The 16,927-nt window shown below is 51.2% G+C and overlaps 1 protein-coding gene across 2 annotated transcripts in view; it reads left to right on the top strand.

Annotated features, from left to right (window-relative positions):
- The window catches only part of trpm2 (transient receptor potential cation channel, subfamily M, member 2), a 337,017-nt gene that overhangs the window by 183,950 nt on the left and 136,140 nt on the right, over positions 1-16,927 (top strand). For both annotated transcript variants that reach the window (XR_015078103.1, XM_085985384.1), the window contains exons 18-19: positions 4,147-4,384; positions 8,287-8,405. Coding sequence is in view for 1 of the 2 variants with exons in the window: in XM_085985384.1 (XP_085841510.1) it covers positions 4,147-4,384; positions 8,287-8,405 (357 nt within the window). In the remaining variant the exon portion in view is untranslated. The remainder of the gene's footprint in view (positions 1-4,146; positions 4,385-8,286; positions 8,406-16,927) is intronic.

Raw genomic sequence — 16,927 nt, 5'->3', positions numbered from 1 at the left:
TTTCTTATTATTCCCAATGGGTCCCCAACTACTCCGACAAAGCCCGCCCCCTCTTGAAAGCATCCTCTTTTCCGCTCTCTGCTGAGGCCCACGCCGCCTTCAAAAGCATTAAGCAGGATATTGAGCGGGCCACGCTACAGGCAGTGGACGAGAACACTCCATTTCAAGTGGAAAGTGATGCGTCTGACTTTGCCTTGGCGGCCACCCTCAACCAGGCGGGGCGGCCCGTAGCTTTCTTCTCGAGGACCCTCCAAGGGCCCGAGATCAGACACTCCTCCGTGGAAAAGGAGGCCCAAGCCATCGTGGAGGCAGTGCGCCACTGGCGCCACTACCTAGCCGGCAAACGCTTCACCCTACTTACCGACCAACGGTCGGTAGCGTTTATGTTTAATAATAAACAGAAGGGGAAGATTAAAAATGATAAGATTCTCAGGTGGCAGATCGAGCTCTCCACCTTCGAGTATGACATCATTTACCGGCCAGGGGCCCTTAACGAATCCCCCGACGCCCTCTCACGAGGGATGTGTGCCAGCGCCACCGGGGATCGGCTACAGACCCTCCACAACGACCTCTGCCACCCAGGGGTCACGCGGCTGTTCCACTTCATAAAGTCTCGCAACTTACCCTACTCGATTGAGGAAGTTCGGTCTCTGACCAGGAACTGCCGCACTTGCGCTGAGTGCAAGCCTCGGTTCTACCGCCCAGATAGAGCCCACTTAATCAAAGCTACACGGCCCTTTGAGCGGCTCAGCTTAGATTTCAAGGGCCCCCTCCCGTCAGTCGACCGCAATGTTTACTTCCTGAACATTGTGGACGAATACTCCCGTTTCCCATTCGCCTTCCCCTGCCCAGACATGACCAGCGCCACGGTCATTAAATGCCTCAACAGCCTATTCTGCCTGTTCGGTATGCCAAGCTACATCCACATGGATAGGGGGGCGTCCTTCATGAGTGAAGAGCTACGCCAGTACATGCTGTCCAGGGGGATCGCCACGAGCCGTACCACCAGCTACAACCCCCAGGGTAACGGCCAGGTGGAGCGAGAGAACGGGACAGTATGGAAAGCAGTCACTCTAGCTCTAAGGACCAAGGGCCTCCCTATCTCCCGCTGGCAGGAAGTCCTCCCAGATCTGCTCCATTCGATACGGTCGCTATTGTGTACTGCCACTAATGCCACGCCTCATGAACGAATGTTTGTCTTTCCCCGGAAATCCACCTCAGGCGTATCCATGCCGTCATGGCTCTCCACCCCAGGTCCGGTATTTGTACGAAGGCATGTGAGGGGCCACAAGACGGACCCTCTCGTGGAGTCAGTGCACCTACTCCACGCCAACCCCCAATACGCGTATGTCCGGCACGCCGACGGAAGGGAGGACACCGTGTCCATGAAAGACATCGCCCCAGCCGGTAACGACAACAACCACGACAACAACAGCAACAGCGATCACAGCAACTCTTACGCACCCACTACTCTTTCATCACCCCCGGAAGAACATCGACCAATGGTGCCCCCACCAACTACCCCTTCAATAACCCTGGCGGCGCCCCCGGCAGAGACCCAGGAGGCCACCGGGGACACCCAGCCGACACCCGCGGCACCACGTCGGTCACAGAGGACTATCAAACCCCCGAACAGACTAAATCTATAGAAGGGGTGAATGTGATGAAATATGCTGTTCATCAGGCACTGTATTCTCTGTGTTCTCAGGCACTGTATTCTCTGTGTTTAGTTTAGTTTCAGTTTCATTTCCCCACCGGTACTGTATTGTGTGTAGGGCTCCGCCCATACCTGGCCACTACTTAAGCAGGCTGCACTGTCTCACAGACAGTGCAGCAGATCTTTGGATGGGAGACACTTCTCCACTGTGTATTACTTTCTTAGTTAATAAAAGCCTTGCTTTGCTCCGTTAACGTCGAGTCTCGGATTCATTGAGGCACATCAGTACCTGCCCCGCGAGTGCTTGATGGGACAGTGTAGAGGGAGCTTTACTCTGTATCTAACCTGTGCTGTACCTGCCCTGGGAGTGTTTGATGAGACAGTATAGAGGGAGCTTTACTCTATATCTAACCCTATTCCTACCAAACTGCTGACCACCCAACATCCATTTCTGGCTCCCATGTTAGCTTACATTGTTAACGGTTCTCTCTCCTCCGGTACTGTCCCCCTCTCCCTCAAATCTGCCGTCAACACCCCTCTCCTCAAAAACCCAACCCTTGACCACTCCGCCCTTGCAAACTACCACCCCATCTCCAACCTCCCTTTCCTCTCCAAAGTCCTTGAACATGTTGTTGCCTCCCAAATTTGTGCCAATCTTTCCCGAAATTCCATGTTTGAATGACTCCAATCAGGTTTCCGCCCCTGCCACAGTACCAAAACAGCTCTCATCAAAGTCACAAATGACATCCTTTGTGACTGTGAAAAAGTTAAACTATTCCTCCTCGTTCTTCTTGACTTGTCTGCAGCCTTTGACACAGTTGACCACTCCATCCTTCTCCAACACCTCTCCACCGTCGTCCAGCTGGGTGGGACTGCACTCGCCTGGTTCCATTCTTATCTAAATAATTGTAGCTAGAGAATCACCTGCAACGGCTTCTCTTCCTGCTCCCGCATCGTTACCTCTGGTGTCCCCTAAGGATCTATCCTTGGCTCCCTCCTATTTCCATCTACATGTTGCCCCTTGGCGACATCATCTGAAAAGACAGCATGAGTTTCCACAGGTACGCTGATGACACCCAGCTCTACCTCACTACCACTTCTCCCGACCCCTCCACGGTCTCTAAATTGTCAGACAGCTTATCCGATATCCAGTTCTGGAGGAGAAGAAATTTTCTCCAATTAAATATTGGGACGACTGAAGCCATTGTTTTCAGTCCCTGCCACAAACTCAGTTCCCTAGCCACTGACTCCATCCCTCTCCCTAACATCTGTCTGAGGCTGAACCACACTGTTCGCAACCTTGGTGTCATATTTGACCCTGAAATGAGCTTCTGATCACATATCCGCAGCATAACTAAGACCGCCTATTTCCACCTCCCTAACATCGCCCATCTCTGCCCCTGCCTCAGCTCATCCGCTGCTGAAACCCTCATCCATGCCTTTGTTACCTCTAGACTTGACTATTCCAACGCATTCCTGGCTGGCCTCCCACATTCCACCCTACGTAAACTTGAGTTCATCCAAAACTCGGCTGCCCATGTCCTAACTCGCACCAAGTCCCGTTCACCCATCACCCCTGTGCTCACTGACCTACATTGGCTCTCCATTAAGCAATGCCTCGATTTCAAAATTCTCATCCTTGTTTTCAAATCCCTCCATGGCCGTACCCCTCCCTATCTCTGTATTCTCCTTCAGCCCCACAACCCCCCGAGATATCTGTGCTCCTCTAATTCTGCCCTCTTGAGCATCCCCGATTATAATCGTTCAACCATTGGTGGCCGTGCCTTCTGTTGCCTCAGCCCTAAGCTCTGGAATTCCCTGCCTAAACCTCTCTGCCTCGCTACCTCTCTTTCCTCCTTTAAGACGCTCCTTAAAACCTACCTCTTTGACCAAGCTTTTGGTCACCTGCCCTAATTTATCCTTATGTGGCTCGGTGTCAGATTTGTTTGTCTTTTAATACTCCTGTGCAGTGCCTTGGGATACTTTACTACGTTAAATGCGCTATATAAATACAAGTTGTTTTGTTGTTGTTGTTGTGCTGTACCTGCCCTGGGAGTGTTTGATGGGACAGTGTATAGGGAGCTTTGCTCTGTATCTAACCCGTGCTGTACCTGCCCCAGGAGTGTTTGGGGCATTGTAGAGGGAGCTTTACTCTGTATCTAACCCGTGCTGATCCTGCCCTGGGAGTGTTTGATGGGACAGTGTAGAGGGAGCTTTACTCTGTATCTAACCCGTGCTGTACCTGCCCTGGGAGTGTTTGATGGGACAGTGTAGAGGGAGCTTTACTCTGTATCTAACCCGTGCTGATCCTGCCCTTGTGTATGATTCTGATAGTCGGTGCCAGTAATGGAAAAGAGTTCCATTCCCAACACTGACATCGTCATCTTGACAATCCGAATAAAAGTTTCACAAACAAACGAGCCTCCTGATGTGCGTTGTCATGTTCCAGTTCGCTGAGCTGCCATGTCTTTTGCTGGCTCTGTTTGAAGGACGGTCCTGTTGCCTCCTTGTGATGATCAGGATGTGAAGCCTCTGTCGTGGTGGCAGCAGCTGAAAGCTTTCTACACGGCGCCCGTGGTGGTCTTTTACTGGAATGTGGTGGCCTATTTTGGTTTCCTCTGGCTTTTCTCCTACGTTCTGCTGATCGATTTCCAGAGCCTACCTTCAGAGAGGGAATATCTTCTCTACGTTTGGCTTTCTACCCTGGTGATTGAAGAAATACGACAGGTAAGGCCTAAGTTTCTGTCATGCATGGGCAAGGGAGCAACTGAGTACAATAGCTAAGGACGGTCCTTGGGGTTAGGCGCAGTCCCTTCGCCTCGGGGAGCTCTGGTCAATTCCAGCACCAGGCAAAGGAATTAAGCTCTCTCCTTCTCACTGCAAGGTACCATCCAAAGTGCAAGACATTCAATACAGAATCAATCCAATCTCAAGAGAGCATGGACCCGCACAACAAATGAACAACTAATTAGCAGTCTCATCAGGGAGGCAAATGGATGGGAAATAAAATAAATGTTCCAATGGTACAGTAGGGGGCACACTTTTGAGATTGGGACTGTGAGGTAGGACAGAGTAGAGGGAGCTTTACTCTGTATCTAACCCGTGCTGTACCTGCCCTGGGAGTGTTTGATGGGACAGTGTAGAGGGAGCTTTACTTTGTATCTAACCCCTGCTGTACCTGCCCTGGGAGTGTTTGATGGGACAGTGTAGAGGGAGCTTTACTCTGTATCTAACCCCTGCTGTACCTGCCCTGGGAGTGTTTGATGGGACAGTGTAGAGGGAGCTTTACTCTGTATCTAACCCGTACTGTACCTGCCCTGGGAGTGTTTGATGGGACAGAGTAGAGGGAGCTTTACTCTGTATCTAACCTGTACTGTACCTGCCCCAGGAGTGTTTGATGGGACAGTGTAGAGGGAGCTTTACTCTGTATCTAACCCGTGCTGTACCTGCCCTGGGAGTGTTTGATGGGACAGTGTAGAGGGAGCTTTACTCTGTATCTAACCTGTGCTGTACCTGCCCTGGGAGTGTTTGATGGGACAGTGTAGAGGGAGCTTTACTCTGTATCTTACCTGTGCTGTACCTGCCCTGGGAGTGTTTGATGGGACAGTGTAGAGGGAGCTTTACTCTGTATCTAACCCATGCTGTACCTGCCCTGGGAGTGTTTGATGGGACAGTGTAGAGGGAGCTTTACTCTGTATCTAACCCGTGCTGTACCTGCCCTGGGAGTGTTTGATGGGACAGTGTAGAAGGAGCTTTACTCTGTATCTAACCCGTGCTGTACCTGCCCTGGGAGTGTTTGATGGGACAGTGTAGAGGGAGCTTTACTCTGTATCTAACCCGTGCTGTACCTGCCCCGGGAGTGTTTGATGGGACAGTGTAGAAGGAGCTTTACTCTGTATCTAACCCGTGCTGTACCTGCCCTGGGAGTGTTTGATGGGACAGTGTAGAGGGAGCTTTACTCTGTATCTAACCCGTGCTGTACCTGCCCTGGGAGTGTTTGATGGGACAGTGTAGAAGGAGCTTTACTCTGTATCTAACCCGTGCTGTACCTGCCCTGGGAGTGTTTGATGGGACAGTGTAGAGGGAGCTTTACTCTGTATCTAACCCGTGCTGTACCTGCCCTGGGAGTGTTTGATGGGACAGTGTAGAAGGAGCTTTACTCTGTATCTAACCCGTGCTGTACCTGCCCTGGGAGTGTTTGATGGGACAGTGTAGAGGGAGCTTTACTCTGTATCTAACCCGTGCTGTACCTGCCCTGGGAGTGTTTGATGGGACAGTGTAGAGGGAGCTTTACTCTGTATCTTACCTGTGCTGTACCTGCCCTGGGAGTGTTTGATGGGACAGTGTAGAGGGAGCTTTACTCTGTATCTAACCCATGCTGTACCTGCCCTGGGAGTGTTTGATGGGACAGTGTAGAGGGAGCTTTACTCTGTATCTAACCCGTGCTGTACCTGCCCTGGGAGTGTTTGATGGGACAGTGTAGAAGGAGCTTTACTCTGTATCTAACCCGTGCTGTACCTGCCCTGGGAGTGTTTGATGGGACAGTGTAGAGGGAGCTTTACTCTGTATCTAACCCGTGCTGTACCTGCCCCGGGAGTGTTTGATGGGACAGTGTAGAAGGAGCTTTACTCTGTATCTAACCCGTGCTGTACCTGCCCTGGGAGTGTTTGATGGGACAGTGTAGAGGGAGCTTTACTCTGTTTCTAACCCGTGCTGTACCTGCCCTGGGAGTGTTTGATGGGACAGTGAAGAGGGAACTTTACTCTGTATCTAACCCGTGCTGTACCTGCCCTGGGAGTGTTTGATGGGACAGTGTAGAGGGAGCTTTACCCTGTATCTTACCCGTGCTGTACCTGCCCTGGGAATGTTTGATGGGACAGTGTAGAGGGAGCTTTACTCTGTATCTAACCCGTGCTGTACCTGCCCTGGGGGTGTTTGATGGGACAGTGTAGAGGGAGCTTTACTCTGTATCTAACCTGTACTGTACCTGCCCTGGGAGTGTTTGATGGGACAGTGTAGAGGGAGCTTTACTCTGTATCTAACCCGTGCTGTACCTGCCCTGGGAGTGTTTGATGGGACAGTGTAGAGGGAACTTTACTCTGTATCTAACCCGTGCTGTACCTGCCCTGGGAGTGTTTGATGGGACAGGGTAGAGGGAGCTTTACTCTGTATCTAACCCCTGCTGTACCTGCCCTGGGAGTGTTTGATGGGACAGTGTAGAGGGAGCTTTACTCTGTATCTAACCCGTGCTGTACCTGCCCTGGGAGTGTTTGATGGGACAGTGTAGAGGGAGCTTTACTCTGTATCTAACCCGTGCTGTACCTGCCCTGGGAGTGTTTGATGGGACAGTGTAGAGGGGTCTTTACTCTGTATCTAACTCGTGCTGTACCTGCCCTAGGAGTGTTTGATGGGACAGTGTAGAGGGGTCTTTACTCTGTATCTAACTCGTGCTGTACCTGCCCTGGGAGTGTTTGATGGGACAGTGTAGAGGGAACTTTACTCTGTATCTAACTCGTGCTGTACGTGCCCTGGGAGTGTTTGATGGGGACACTGGCTGACCACATTGGAATGCATTCCATTTCCAGCATTGCCATTCCCTGACTTTGACGAGCACAAATCTTCTGTTGTTTTAAAGTTGTTACCTCAAACATGTCACTGGTGGAGTTGGGACATGTGACACTAAGTTAAGTGACACAGTAAATAGTTTAGATGGGGGCAGAAAGTTGCAAAGGGACATTGATGAATTAAGTGAGTGGGCAAAACTGTGGCTGATGGAGTTCAACGTGGGAGAATGTGAGGTCATCCACTTTGGACCCATGAAAGATAGATCAGAGTATTTTCTAAACGGTGAGAAGATGGGAATGGGGATGAGCAGAGAGATTTAGAGGTCCAAATACAGAAATCACTAAAAACTAGTGGACAGGTACAAAAAATATGAAAAAGGCTAATGGAATGTTGGCCTTTATCTCAAGGGCTGGAATACAGAGGGGGGGAAGTGATGCTCCAGCTGTACAGAGCTCTGGTTAGACCCCATCTGGACACTGCGTTCAGTTCTGGGCACCGCACCTCAGGGAGGAGATATTGGAGGGGGAGGGGGAGCAGCGCAGATTCACCAGATACCGGGGCTAAAAGGGTTAAATTATGAGGGCTGGTTCCATAGTCTAGCCTTATAGTCCCTTGAGTTTAGAAGATTTAGGGGTGATCTAATTGCGGTGTTTAAAATTTTTAAAAGGAGGTGATATCGAAACTATTTCCTCTGGTGGGAGAGTCCAGAACAAGGGGACATAACCTTAGAATGAGAGCCAGGCCGTTCAGGGGTGATGTCAGGAAGCACTTCTTCACACAAAGGACAGTGAAAGTCTGGAATCCTCTCCCCCAAAAATGCTGGGGCTCAATTGAAAATGTCAAACCTGAGATTGATAGATTTTTGTTAGGCAGGGGTATTAAGGGATATGGAACCAAGGCGGGTAGATGGAGTTAAGATACAGATCGGCCATGATCTCATTGAATAGAGGAACAGGCTCGAGGGGCTGAATGGCCTCCTCCTGTTCCTGTGACACTAACTCTGCAGCGTTACTGTCCTGCGTTCTCTCGGGGCTTATCTAACGAGATGTTGGTCTGATTTGCAGCTGACCTATAATCCGAGCGTGTTAGGGTTCCGGAGGAAAGCGCTCCTGTACATCAGCAGCACCTGGAATCGGATGGACGTGGCTGCCATTGTGATTTTTGTGGTGGGACTCATTTGCAGGTTTGTGTTGGTTCTGGTGTTTGGTATTTTTCCCCCTCCCAGCATTCTCTCTTCTCCCCAAGGCACTGACTCGTGCTGGATATGAGTTTCATGAGCTTCAGATGACCTCGGGCAGCTTGCCCACATGTAAGCCAGCTCCATGACTGCTGACCAGCCATTTAACCAGCGGGGGCCATCACTGCTGACCCTACCCTTACCAGAGATCTGCACACGCACACACATTGCAGCAGAAGGGTTGTTGGCTGATTTCTACCCACTTCCTTCTCCATGCTGAGACTCAATGTAGCTCCCCAGCTATAACCAGCTCACTTAGCAGAGACTGAGGATGGAGCCTGGGAGTTTCTGCTGTGTGAGACTCAGCCTCACACTGCACAGTACATTTAATGCAGGAACTTCGGGGCAAGCTGCTCAGCATTGCTCATGGCCCCACAGCAGCTTCTGACAGATTCTCGAACGGAGCATTGATGCGAAAATGTTAATCAAAGAAAGACTTGCAATTATATTAGCGCCTTTCACGACCTCAGGAAGTCTCAAAGCACTGAAATTCCCCACAACATGTACAATGTTACCCTTAAACAAACATCAAAAACAGCTTTATATTGGAGACTGAAAACATTGATGATTTCTTTGAGATGGTGGGACATGTACTGTGCTGGAAAGGCTCCTCTAAAACCTCTCTCACACTCCTGTATCTGTAGAGGTCGCTCTAACCCTTCTCTCACACTCCTGTATGTGGGGAGTCCCCTCTAACCCGTCTCTCACACTCCTGTATCAGGAGAGGTCTCGCTAACCCCTCTCTCACACTCCTATATCTGGGGAGGTCCCTCTAACTCCTCGCTCACACTCCTGTATCTGGGGAGTCCCCTCTAACTCCTCTCTCACACTCCTGTATCTGGGCAGGTCTCTCTAACCCCTCTCTTATGCTCCTGTATCTGGAAAGTCTCCTCTAACCCCTCTCTCACACTCCTGTATCTGGGGAGTCCCCTCTAACCCCTCTCTCACAATCCTGCATCTGGGGAGGTCCCTCTAACCCCTCTCTCTCACTCCTGTATCTGAGGAAGTCCCTCTAACCGCTCTCTCACACTCCTGTATCTGGGGAGATCCCTCTAAAACCCCTCTCACACTCCTGTATCTGAGGAGGTCCCCTCTAACCCCTCTCTCACACTCCTGTATCTGGGGAGGTCCCTCTAACTCCTCGCTCACACTCCTGTATCTGGGGAGTCACCTCTAACCCCTCTCTCACACTCCTGTATCTGGGGAGGTCCCTCTAACTTCTCTCTCACACTTCTGTATATAGGGAGGTCCCTCTAACTCCTCTCTCATACTCCTGTATCTGGGGAGATCCCTCTAACCACTTTCTCTCAATCCTGTATCTGGGGAGGTCTCTCTAACCCCTCTCGCACTCCTGTATCTGGGGAGGTCCCTCTAACCCCTCTCTCATACTCCTGTATCTGGGGAGGTCCCTCTAACTCCTCTCTCACACTCCTGTATCTGGACAGTCCCCTCTAACCCCTCTCTCACACTCCTGTATCTGGGGCATCCCCTCTAACCCCCCTCTCGCACTCCTGTATCTGGGGAGTCACCTCTAACCCCTCTCTCACACTCCTGTATCTGGGGAGGTCCCTCTAACTCCTCTCTCACACTCCTGTATCTGGACAGTCCCCTCTAACCCCTCTCTCACACTCCTGTATCTGGGGCATCCCCTCTAACCCCCCTCTCACACTCCTGTATCTGGGGAGTCCCCTCTAACCCCTCTCTCACACTCCTGTGTCTGGGGCATCCCCTCTAACCCCCCTCTCACACTCCTGTATCTGGGGAGTCCCCTCTAACCACTCTCTCACACTCCTGCATCTGGGGAGGTCCCTCGAACACCTCTCTCACACTCCTGTATCTGGGGTGTCCCCTCTAACCCCCTTCTCACACTCCTGTATCTGGGGAGTCCCCTCCAACCCCTCTCTCACACTCCTGTATCTGGGGAGGTCCCTCTAACCCCTCTCTCACACTCCTGTATCTGGGGAGTCTCCTCTAACCCCTCTCTCACACACCTGTATCTGGGAAGGTCCCTCTAACCCCTCTCTCACACTCCTGTATCGCGGAAGGTCTCTCTAAATCCTCTCTCACACTCCCGTATCTGGGGACTCCCCTCTAACCCCTCCCTCACACTCCTGTCTCTGGGGTGGTCCCTCTAACCCCTCTCTCACACTCCTGTATCTGGGGAGTTCCCTCTAACCCCTCTCACACTCCTGTATCTGGGGCTGTCCCTCTAACCCCTCTCTCATACTCCTGTATCTGGTGAGTCCCCTCTAACCCCTCTCTCACACTCCTGTATCTGGAGAGTCCCCTCTAACCCCTCTCACACTCCTGCATCTGGGGAGGTCCCTCTAACCCCACTCTCACACTCCTATATCTGGGGAGCTCCCTCTAACCCCTCTCTCACACTCCTGTATCTGGGGACTCCCCTCTAACCCCTCCCTCACACTCCTGTCTCTGGGGTGGTCCCTCTAACCCCTCTCTCACACTCCTGTATCTGGGAAGGTCTCTCTAACTCCTCTCTCACTCTCCTGTATCTGGGAAGTCCCCTCTAATGCCTCTCTCACACTCCTGTATCTGGGGAGTTCCCTCTAACCCCTCTCACACTCCTGTATCTGGGGCTGTCCCTCAAACCCCTCTCTCATACTCCTGTATCTGTGGAGTCCCCTCTAACCCCTCTCTCACACTCCTGTATCTGGGGCTGTCCCTCTAACCCCTCTCTCATACTCCTGTATCTGGGGAGTCCCCTCTAACCGCTCTCTCACACTCCTGTATCTGGAGAGTCCCCTCTAACCCCTCTCACACTCCTGCATCTGGGGAGGTCCCTCTAACCCCTCTCTCACACTCCTATATCTGGGGAGCTCCCTCTAACCCCTCTCTCACACTCCTGTATCTAGGAAGGTCTCTCTAACCCTTCTCTCACACTCCTGTATCTGGAGAATCCCCTCTCTCACACTCCTGTATCTGGGGTGTCCGCTTTAACCCCTCTCTCACACTCCTGTATCTGGGGTGTCCGCTTTAACCCCTCTCTCACACTCCTGTATCTGGGGAGTCCCCTCTATCCCCTCTCTCACACTCCTGTATCTGGGGAGGTCCCTCTAACCCCTCGCTCACACTCCTGTATCTGAAGAGCTCACTCTAACCCCTCTCTCCCACACTCCTGTATCTGGGGAGTCCCCTCTAACACCTCTCTCACTCTCCTGTATCTGGGGAGTCCCCTCTAACACCTCTCTCACACTCCTGTGTCTGGAGAGTCCCCTCTAACCCCTCTCTCACACTCCTGTATCTGGGGAGGTCCCTCTAACCCCTCTCTCACACTCCTGTATCTAGAGAGTCCCCTCTAACCCCTCTCTCACACTCCTGTTTCTGGAGAGTCCCGTCTAACCCCTCTCTCACTCTCCTGTATCTGGGGAGGTCCCTCTAACCCCTCTCTCACACTCCTGTATCTAGAGAGTCCCGTCTAACCCCTCTCTCACACTCCTGTATCTGGGGAGGTCCCTCTAACCCCTCTCTCACACTCCTGTATCTAGAGAGTCCCCTCTAACCCCTCTCTCACACTCCTGTTTCTGGAGAGTCCCCTCGAACCCCTCTCTCACTCTCCTGTATCTGGGGAGGTCCCTCCAATCACTCTCTCACACTCCTGTATCTGGAGAGTCCCCTCTAACCCCTCTCTCACACTCCTGTATCTGGAGAGTCCCCTCTAACCACTCTCTCACACTCCTGTATCTGGAGAGTCCCCTCGAACCCCTCTCTCACACTCCTGTATCTGGAGAGTCCCCTCTAACCCCTCTCTCACACTCCTGTATCTGGAGAGTCCCCTCTAACCCCTCTCTCACACTCCTGTATCTGGAGAGTCCCCTCTAACCCCTCTCTCACACTCCTGTATCTGGAGAGTCCTCTCGAACCACTCTCTCACACTCCTGTATCTGGAGAATCCCCTCTCTCACACTCCTGTATCTGGGGTGTCCGCTTTAACCCCTCTCTCACACTCCTGTATCTGGGGTGTCCGCTTTAACCCCTCTCTCACACTCCTGTATCTGGGGTGTCCGCTTTAACCCCTCTCTCACACTCCTGTATCTGGGGAGTCCCCTCTATCCCCTCTCTCACAGTCCTGTATCTGGAGATCTCTCTATCCTCTCTCACGGTCCTGTATCCTGGAGATCTCGCTAACCTCTCTCACAGTCCTGCATCTGGAGATCTCTCCATCCTCTCTCACAGCCCTTTATCCTGGAGATCTGTCTAACCTCTCTCACAGTCATATATATATAAATCTCTCTAAACTCTCTCACAGTCCTGTATCTGCTGAACTCTCTAACCTCTCTCACAGTCCTTTATCCTGGGGATCCCTCTACCCTGTCACAGTCCTATATCTGGAGATCCCTCTAACCTCTCTCACAGTCCTATATCTGGAGATCCCTTTAACCTCTCTCACAGTCCTATATCTGGAGATCCCTTTAACCTCTCTCACGGTCCTGTATCGGGAGATCTCTCTAACCTCTCTCACGGTCCTGTATCGGGAGATCTCTCTAACCTCTCTCACAGTCCTGTATCGGGAGATCCCTCTAACCTCTCTCACGGTCCTGTATCGGGAGATCTCTCTAACCTCTCTCACGGTCCTGTATCGGGAGATCTCTCTAACCTCTCTCACGGTCCTGTATCGGGAGATCTCTCTAACCTCTCTCACGGTCCTGTATCGGGAGATCGCACTAACCTCTCTCACAGTCCCGTATCCTGGAGATCCCTTTAACCTCTCACACGGTCCTGTATCGGGAGATCTCTCTAACCTCTCTCACGGTCCTGTATCGGGAGATCTCTCTAACCTCTCTCTCAGTCCTGTATCAGGAGATCTCTCTAACCTCTCTCACAGTCCTGTATCAGGAGATCTCTCTAACCTCTCTCACAGTCCTGTATCGGGAGATCTCTCTAACCTCTCTCATAATCCTGTATCGGGAGATCTCTCTAACCTCTCTCACAGTCCTGTATCAGGAGATCTCTCTAACCTCTCTCACAGTCCTGTATCAGGAGATCTCTCTAACCTCTCTCACAGTCCTATACCTGGAGCTCCCTCTAACCTCTGTCACAGTCCTATATCTGGAGATATCTCGAACCTCTGTCACAGTCCTGCATTTGGAGATCCCTCCAACCTCTCAGTCCTGAATCTGGAGATCGCACTAACCTCTCTCACAGTCCTGTATCCTGGAGATCCCTCTAACCTCTCCCACAGTCCTGTACCTGGAGATCTCTCTAACCTCTCTCACCGTCCTGTATCTGGAGATATCTCTAACCTCTTTCATAGTCCTGTATCTGGAGATCCCTCTAACCTCTCCCACAGTCCTGTACCTGGAGATCTCTCTAACCTCTCTCACCGTCCTGTATCCTGGAGATGTCTCTAACCTCTCTCACACAGTCCTGTATCTGGAGATCCCTCTAATCTCTCACACAGCCCTGTATCTGGCGTTCCCTCGAACCTCTGTCACATTCCTGTATTTGGAGATCCCTCTAACCTGTGAGTCCTGAATCTGGAGAGCCCTCTAACCTCTCTCACAGTCCTGTATCCTGGTGATCCCTCTAATCTCTCTCACATTCCTCTATCGGGAGATCTCTCCAACCTCTCTCACAGTCCTATATCTGGAGATCCCTCTAACATCTCTCACAGTCCCGTACCCTGGAGATCCCTCTAACCTATCTCACATTCCCATATCTGGAGAATGATCTAACCTCTCTCACAGTCATATATCCTGGAGATCTCTCCAACCTCTCTCACAGTCCTGTATCTGGAGATCTCTCGAAGCTCTCTCACAGTCCTGTATCCTGGAGATCTCTCGAAGCTTTCTCACAGTCCTGTATCCTGGAGATCTCTCGAAGCTTTCTCACAGTCCTGTATCGGGAGATCTCTCTAACCTCTCTCACAGTCCTGTATCTGGAGATCCCTCTCACCTCTCTCACAGTCCTGTATCTGGAGATCCCTCTAACCTCTCTCACAGTCCTGTATCTGGAGATCCCTCTCACCTCTCTCACAGTCCTGTATCTGGAGATCCCTCTCACCTCTCTCACAGTCCTGTATCTGGAGATCTCTCTAACCTCTCTCACAGTCCTGTATCTGGAGATCCCTCTAACCTCTCTCACAGTCCTGTTTCCTGGAGATCTCATTACCTCTCCCACAGCCCTGTATCGGGAGATCCCTCTAACCTCTCTCTCACTGTCCTGTTTCATGGAGATCCCTCTTACCTCTCTCACAGTCCTGTATCTGGAAATCTCTCTTACCTCTCTAACAGTCCTGTATCGGGAGATCCCTCTAACCTCTCTCACAGTCCTGTATCTGGAGATCCCTCTAACCTCTCTCACAGTCCTGTTTCCTGGAGATCTCTGTAACCTCTCACACAGTCCTGTATCTGGAGATCTCTCTCACCTCTCTCACAGTCCTTTATCCTGGAGATATCTCTAACCTTTCTCACAGTCCTGTATCCTGGACATCTCTCTAAGCTCTCTCACAGTCCTGTATCTGGAGATCGCTCTAACCTTTCTCACAGTCCTGTGTCCTGGAGATCTCTCTAACCTCTTTCACAATCCTGTACCCTGGAGATCCCTCTAACCTCTCTCACAGTCCTGTATCTGGAGATATCTCTAACCTTTCTCACAGTCCTGTGTCCTGGAGATCTCTCTAACCTGTCTCACAGTCCTGTATCCTGGAGATCTCTCTAAGCTCTCTCACAGTCCTGTATCCTGGAGATCCCTCTAACCTCTCACAGTCATATACCTGGCGTTCCCTCTAACCTCTCACAGTCCCGTATCCTGGTGATCCCTCTAACCTCTCTCAAAGCCCCGTATCTGGAGATCCCTCTAACCTCTCTCACCGTCCTGTATCAGGAGATCTCTCTAAGCTCTCTCACAGTCCTGTATCTGGAGATCTCTCTAACCTCTCACAGTCATATACCTGGCGTTCCCTCTAACCTCTCACAGTCCCGTATCCTGGTGATCCCTCTAACCTCTCTCAAAGCCCCGTATCTGGAGATCCCTCTAACCTCTCTCACCGTCCTGTATCTGGAGATCTCCCTAAGCTCTCTCACAGTCCTATATCTGGAGATCTCTCTAACCTCTCTCACAGTCCAGCATCCTGGAGATCTCTCTAACCTCTCTCACAGTCCTGTATCTGGAATTCTCTCTAACCTCTCTCATAGTCCTGTATCTGCAGATCCCTCTAACCTCTCTCACAGTCCTGTATCTGGAGATCTCTCTAAGCTCTCTCACAGTCCTGTATCTGGAGATCTCTCTAACCTCTCTCACAGTCCAGCATCCTGGAGATCTCTCGAAGCCCTCTCACAGTCCTGTATCTGGAGATCTCTCTAACCTCTCTCACCATCCTGTATCCTGGAGATATCTCTAATCTCTCTCATAGGTCTGTATCCTGGAGATCCCTCTAACCTCTCTCACAGTTCTGTATCTGGAGATCTCTCTAACCTCTCTGACCGTCCTGTATCCTGGAGATGTCTCTAACCTCTCTCACACAGTCCTGTATCTGGAGATCTCTCTAACCTCTCACACAGCCCTGTATCTGGCGTTCCTTCGAACCTATGTCACAATCCTGTATTTGGAGATCCCTCTAACCTCTCAGTCCTGAATCTGGAGATCCCTCTAACCTCTCTCACAGTCCCGTACCCTGGAGATCCCTCTAACCTATCTCACATTCCCATATCTGGAGATCGCTCTAACCTCTCTCACAGTCATATATCCTGGAGATCTCTCTAACCTCTCTCACAGTCCTGTATCTGGAGATCTCTCAAAGCTCTTTCACAGTCCTGTATCCTGGAGATCTCTCGAAGCTCTCTCACAGTCCTGTATCCTGGAGATCTCTCTTAGCTCTCTCATATTCCTGCATCGGGAGATCTCTCTAACCTCTCTCACAGTCCTGTATCCTGGAGATCCCTGTAACCTCTCTCACAGTCCTGTATCTGGAGATCCCTCTACCCCCTCTCACAGTCCTGTTTCCTGGAGATCCCTCTTACCTCTCTCATAGTCCTGTATCGGGAGATCTCTCTAACCTCTCTCACAGTCCTGTATCGGGAGATCCCTCTAACCTCTCTCACAGTCCTGTATCTGGAGATCCCTCTAACCTCTCTCACGGTCCTGTTTCCTGGAGATCCCTCTATCCTCTCTCAGTCCTGTATCTGGAGATCACTGTAACCTCTCTGACAGTCCTGTAACCTGGAGATCCCTCTAACCTCTCTCACAGTCCTGTATCTGGAGATCTCTCTATCCTCTCTCACGGTCCTGTATCCTGGAGATCTCGCTAACCTCTCTCACAGTCCTGCATCTGGAGATCTCTCCATCCTCTCTCACAGTCCTTTATCCTGGAGATCTGTCTAACCTCTCTCACAGTCATATATATATAAATCTCTCTAAACTCTCTCACAGTCCTGTATCTGCTGAACTCTCTAACCTCTCTCACAGTCCTTTATCCTGGAGATCCCTCTACCCTGTCACAGTCCTATATC

The sequence above is a fragment of the Somniosus microcephalus genome, chromosome 4, assembly GCF_052327205.1.
Source record: "Somniosus microcephalus isolate GS21.2 chromosome 4, FLI_Smic_1.0, whole genome shotgun sequence".
NCBI classification, from domain to species: domain Eukaryota; kingdom Metazoa; phylum Chordata; class Chondrichthyes; order Squaliformes; family Somniosidae; genus Somniosus; species Somniosus microcephalus.
This window is presented reverse-complemented; position numbering and strand designations above follow the sequence as displayed.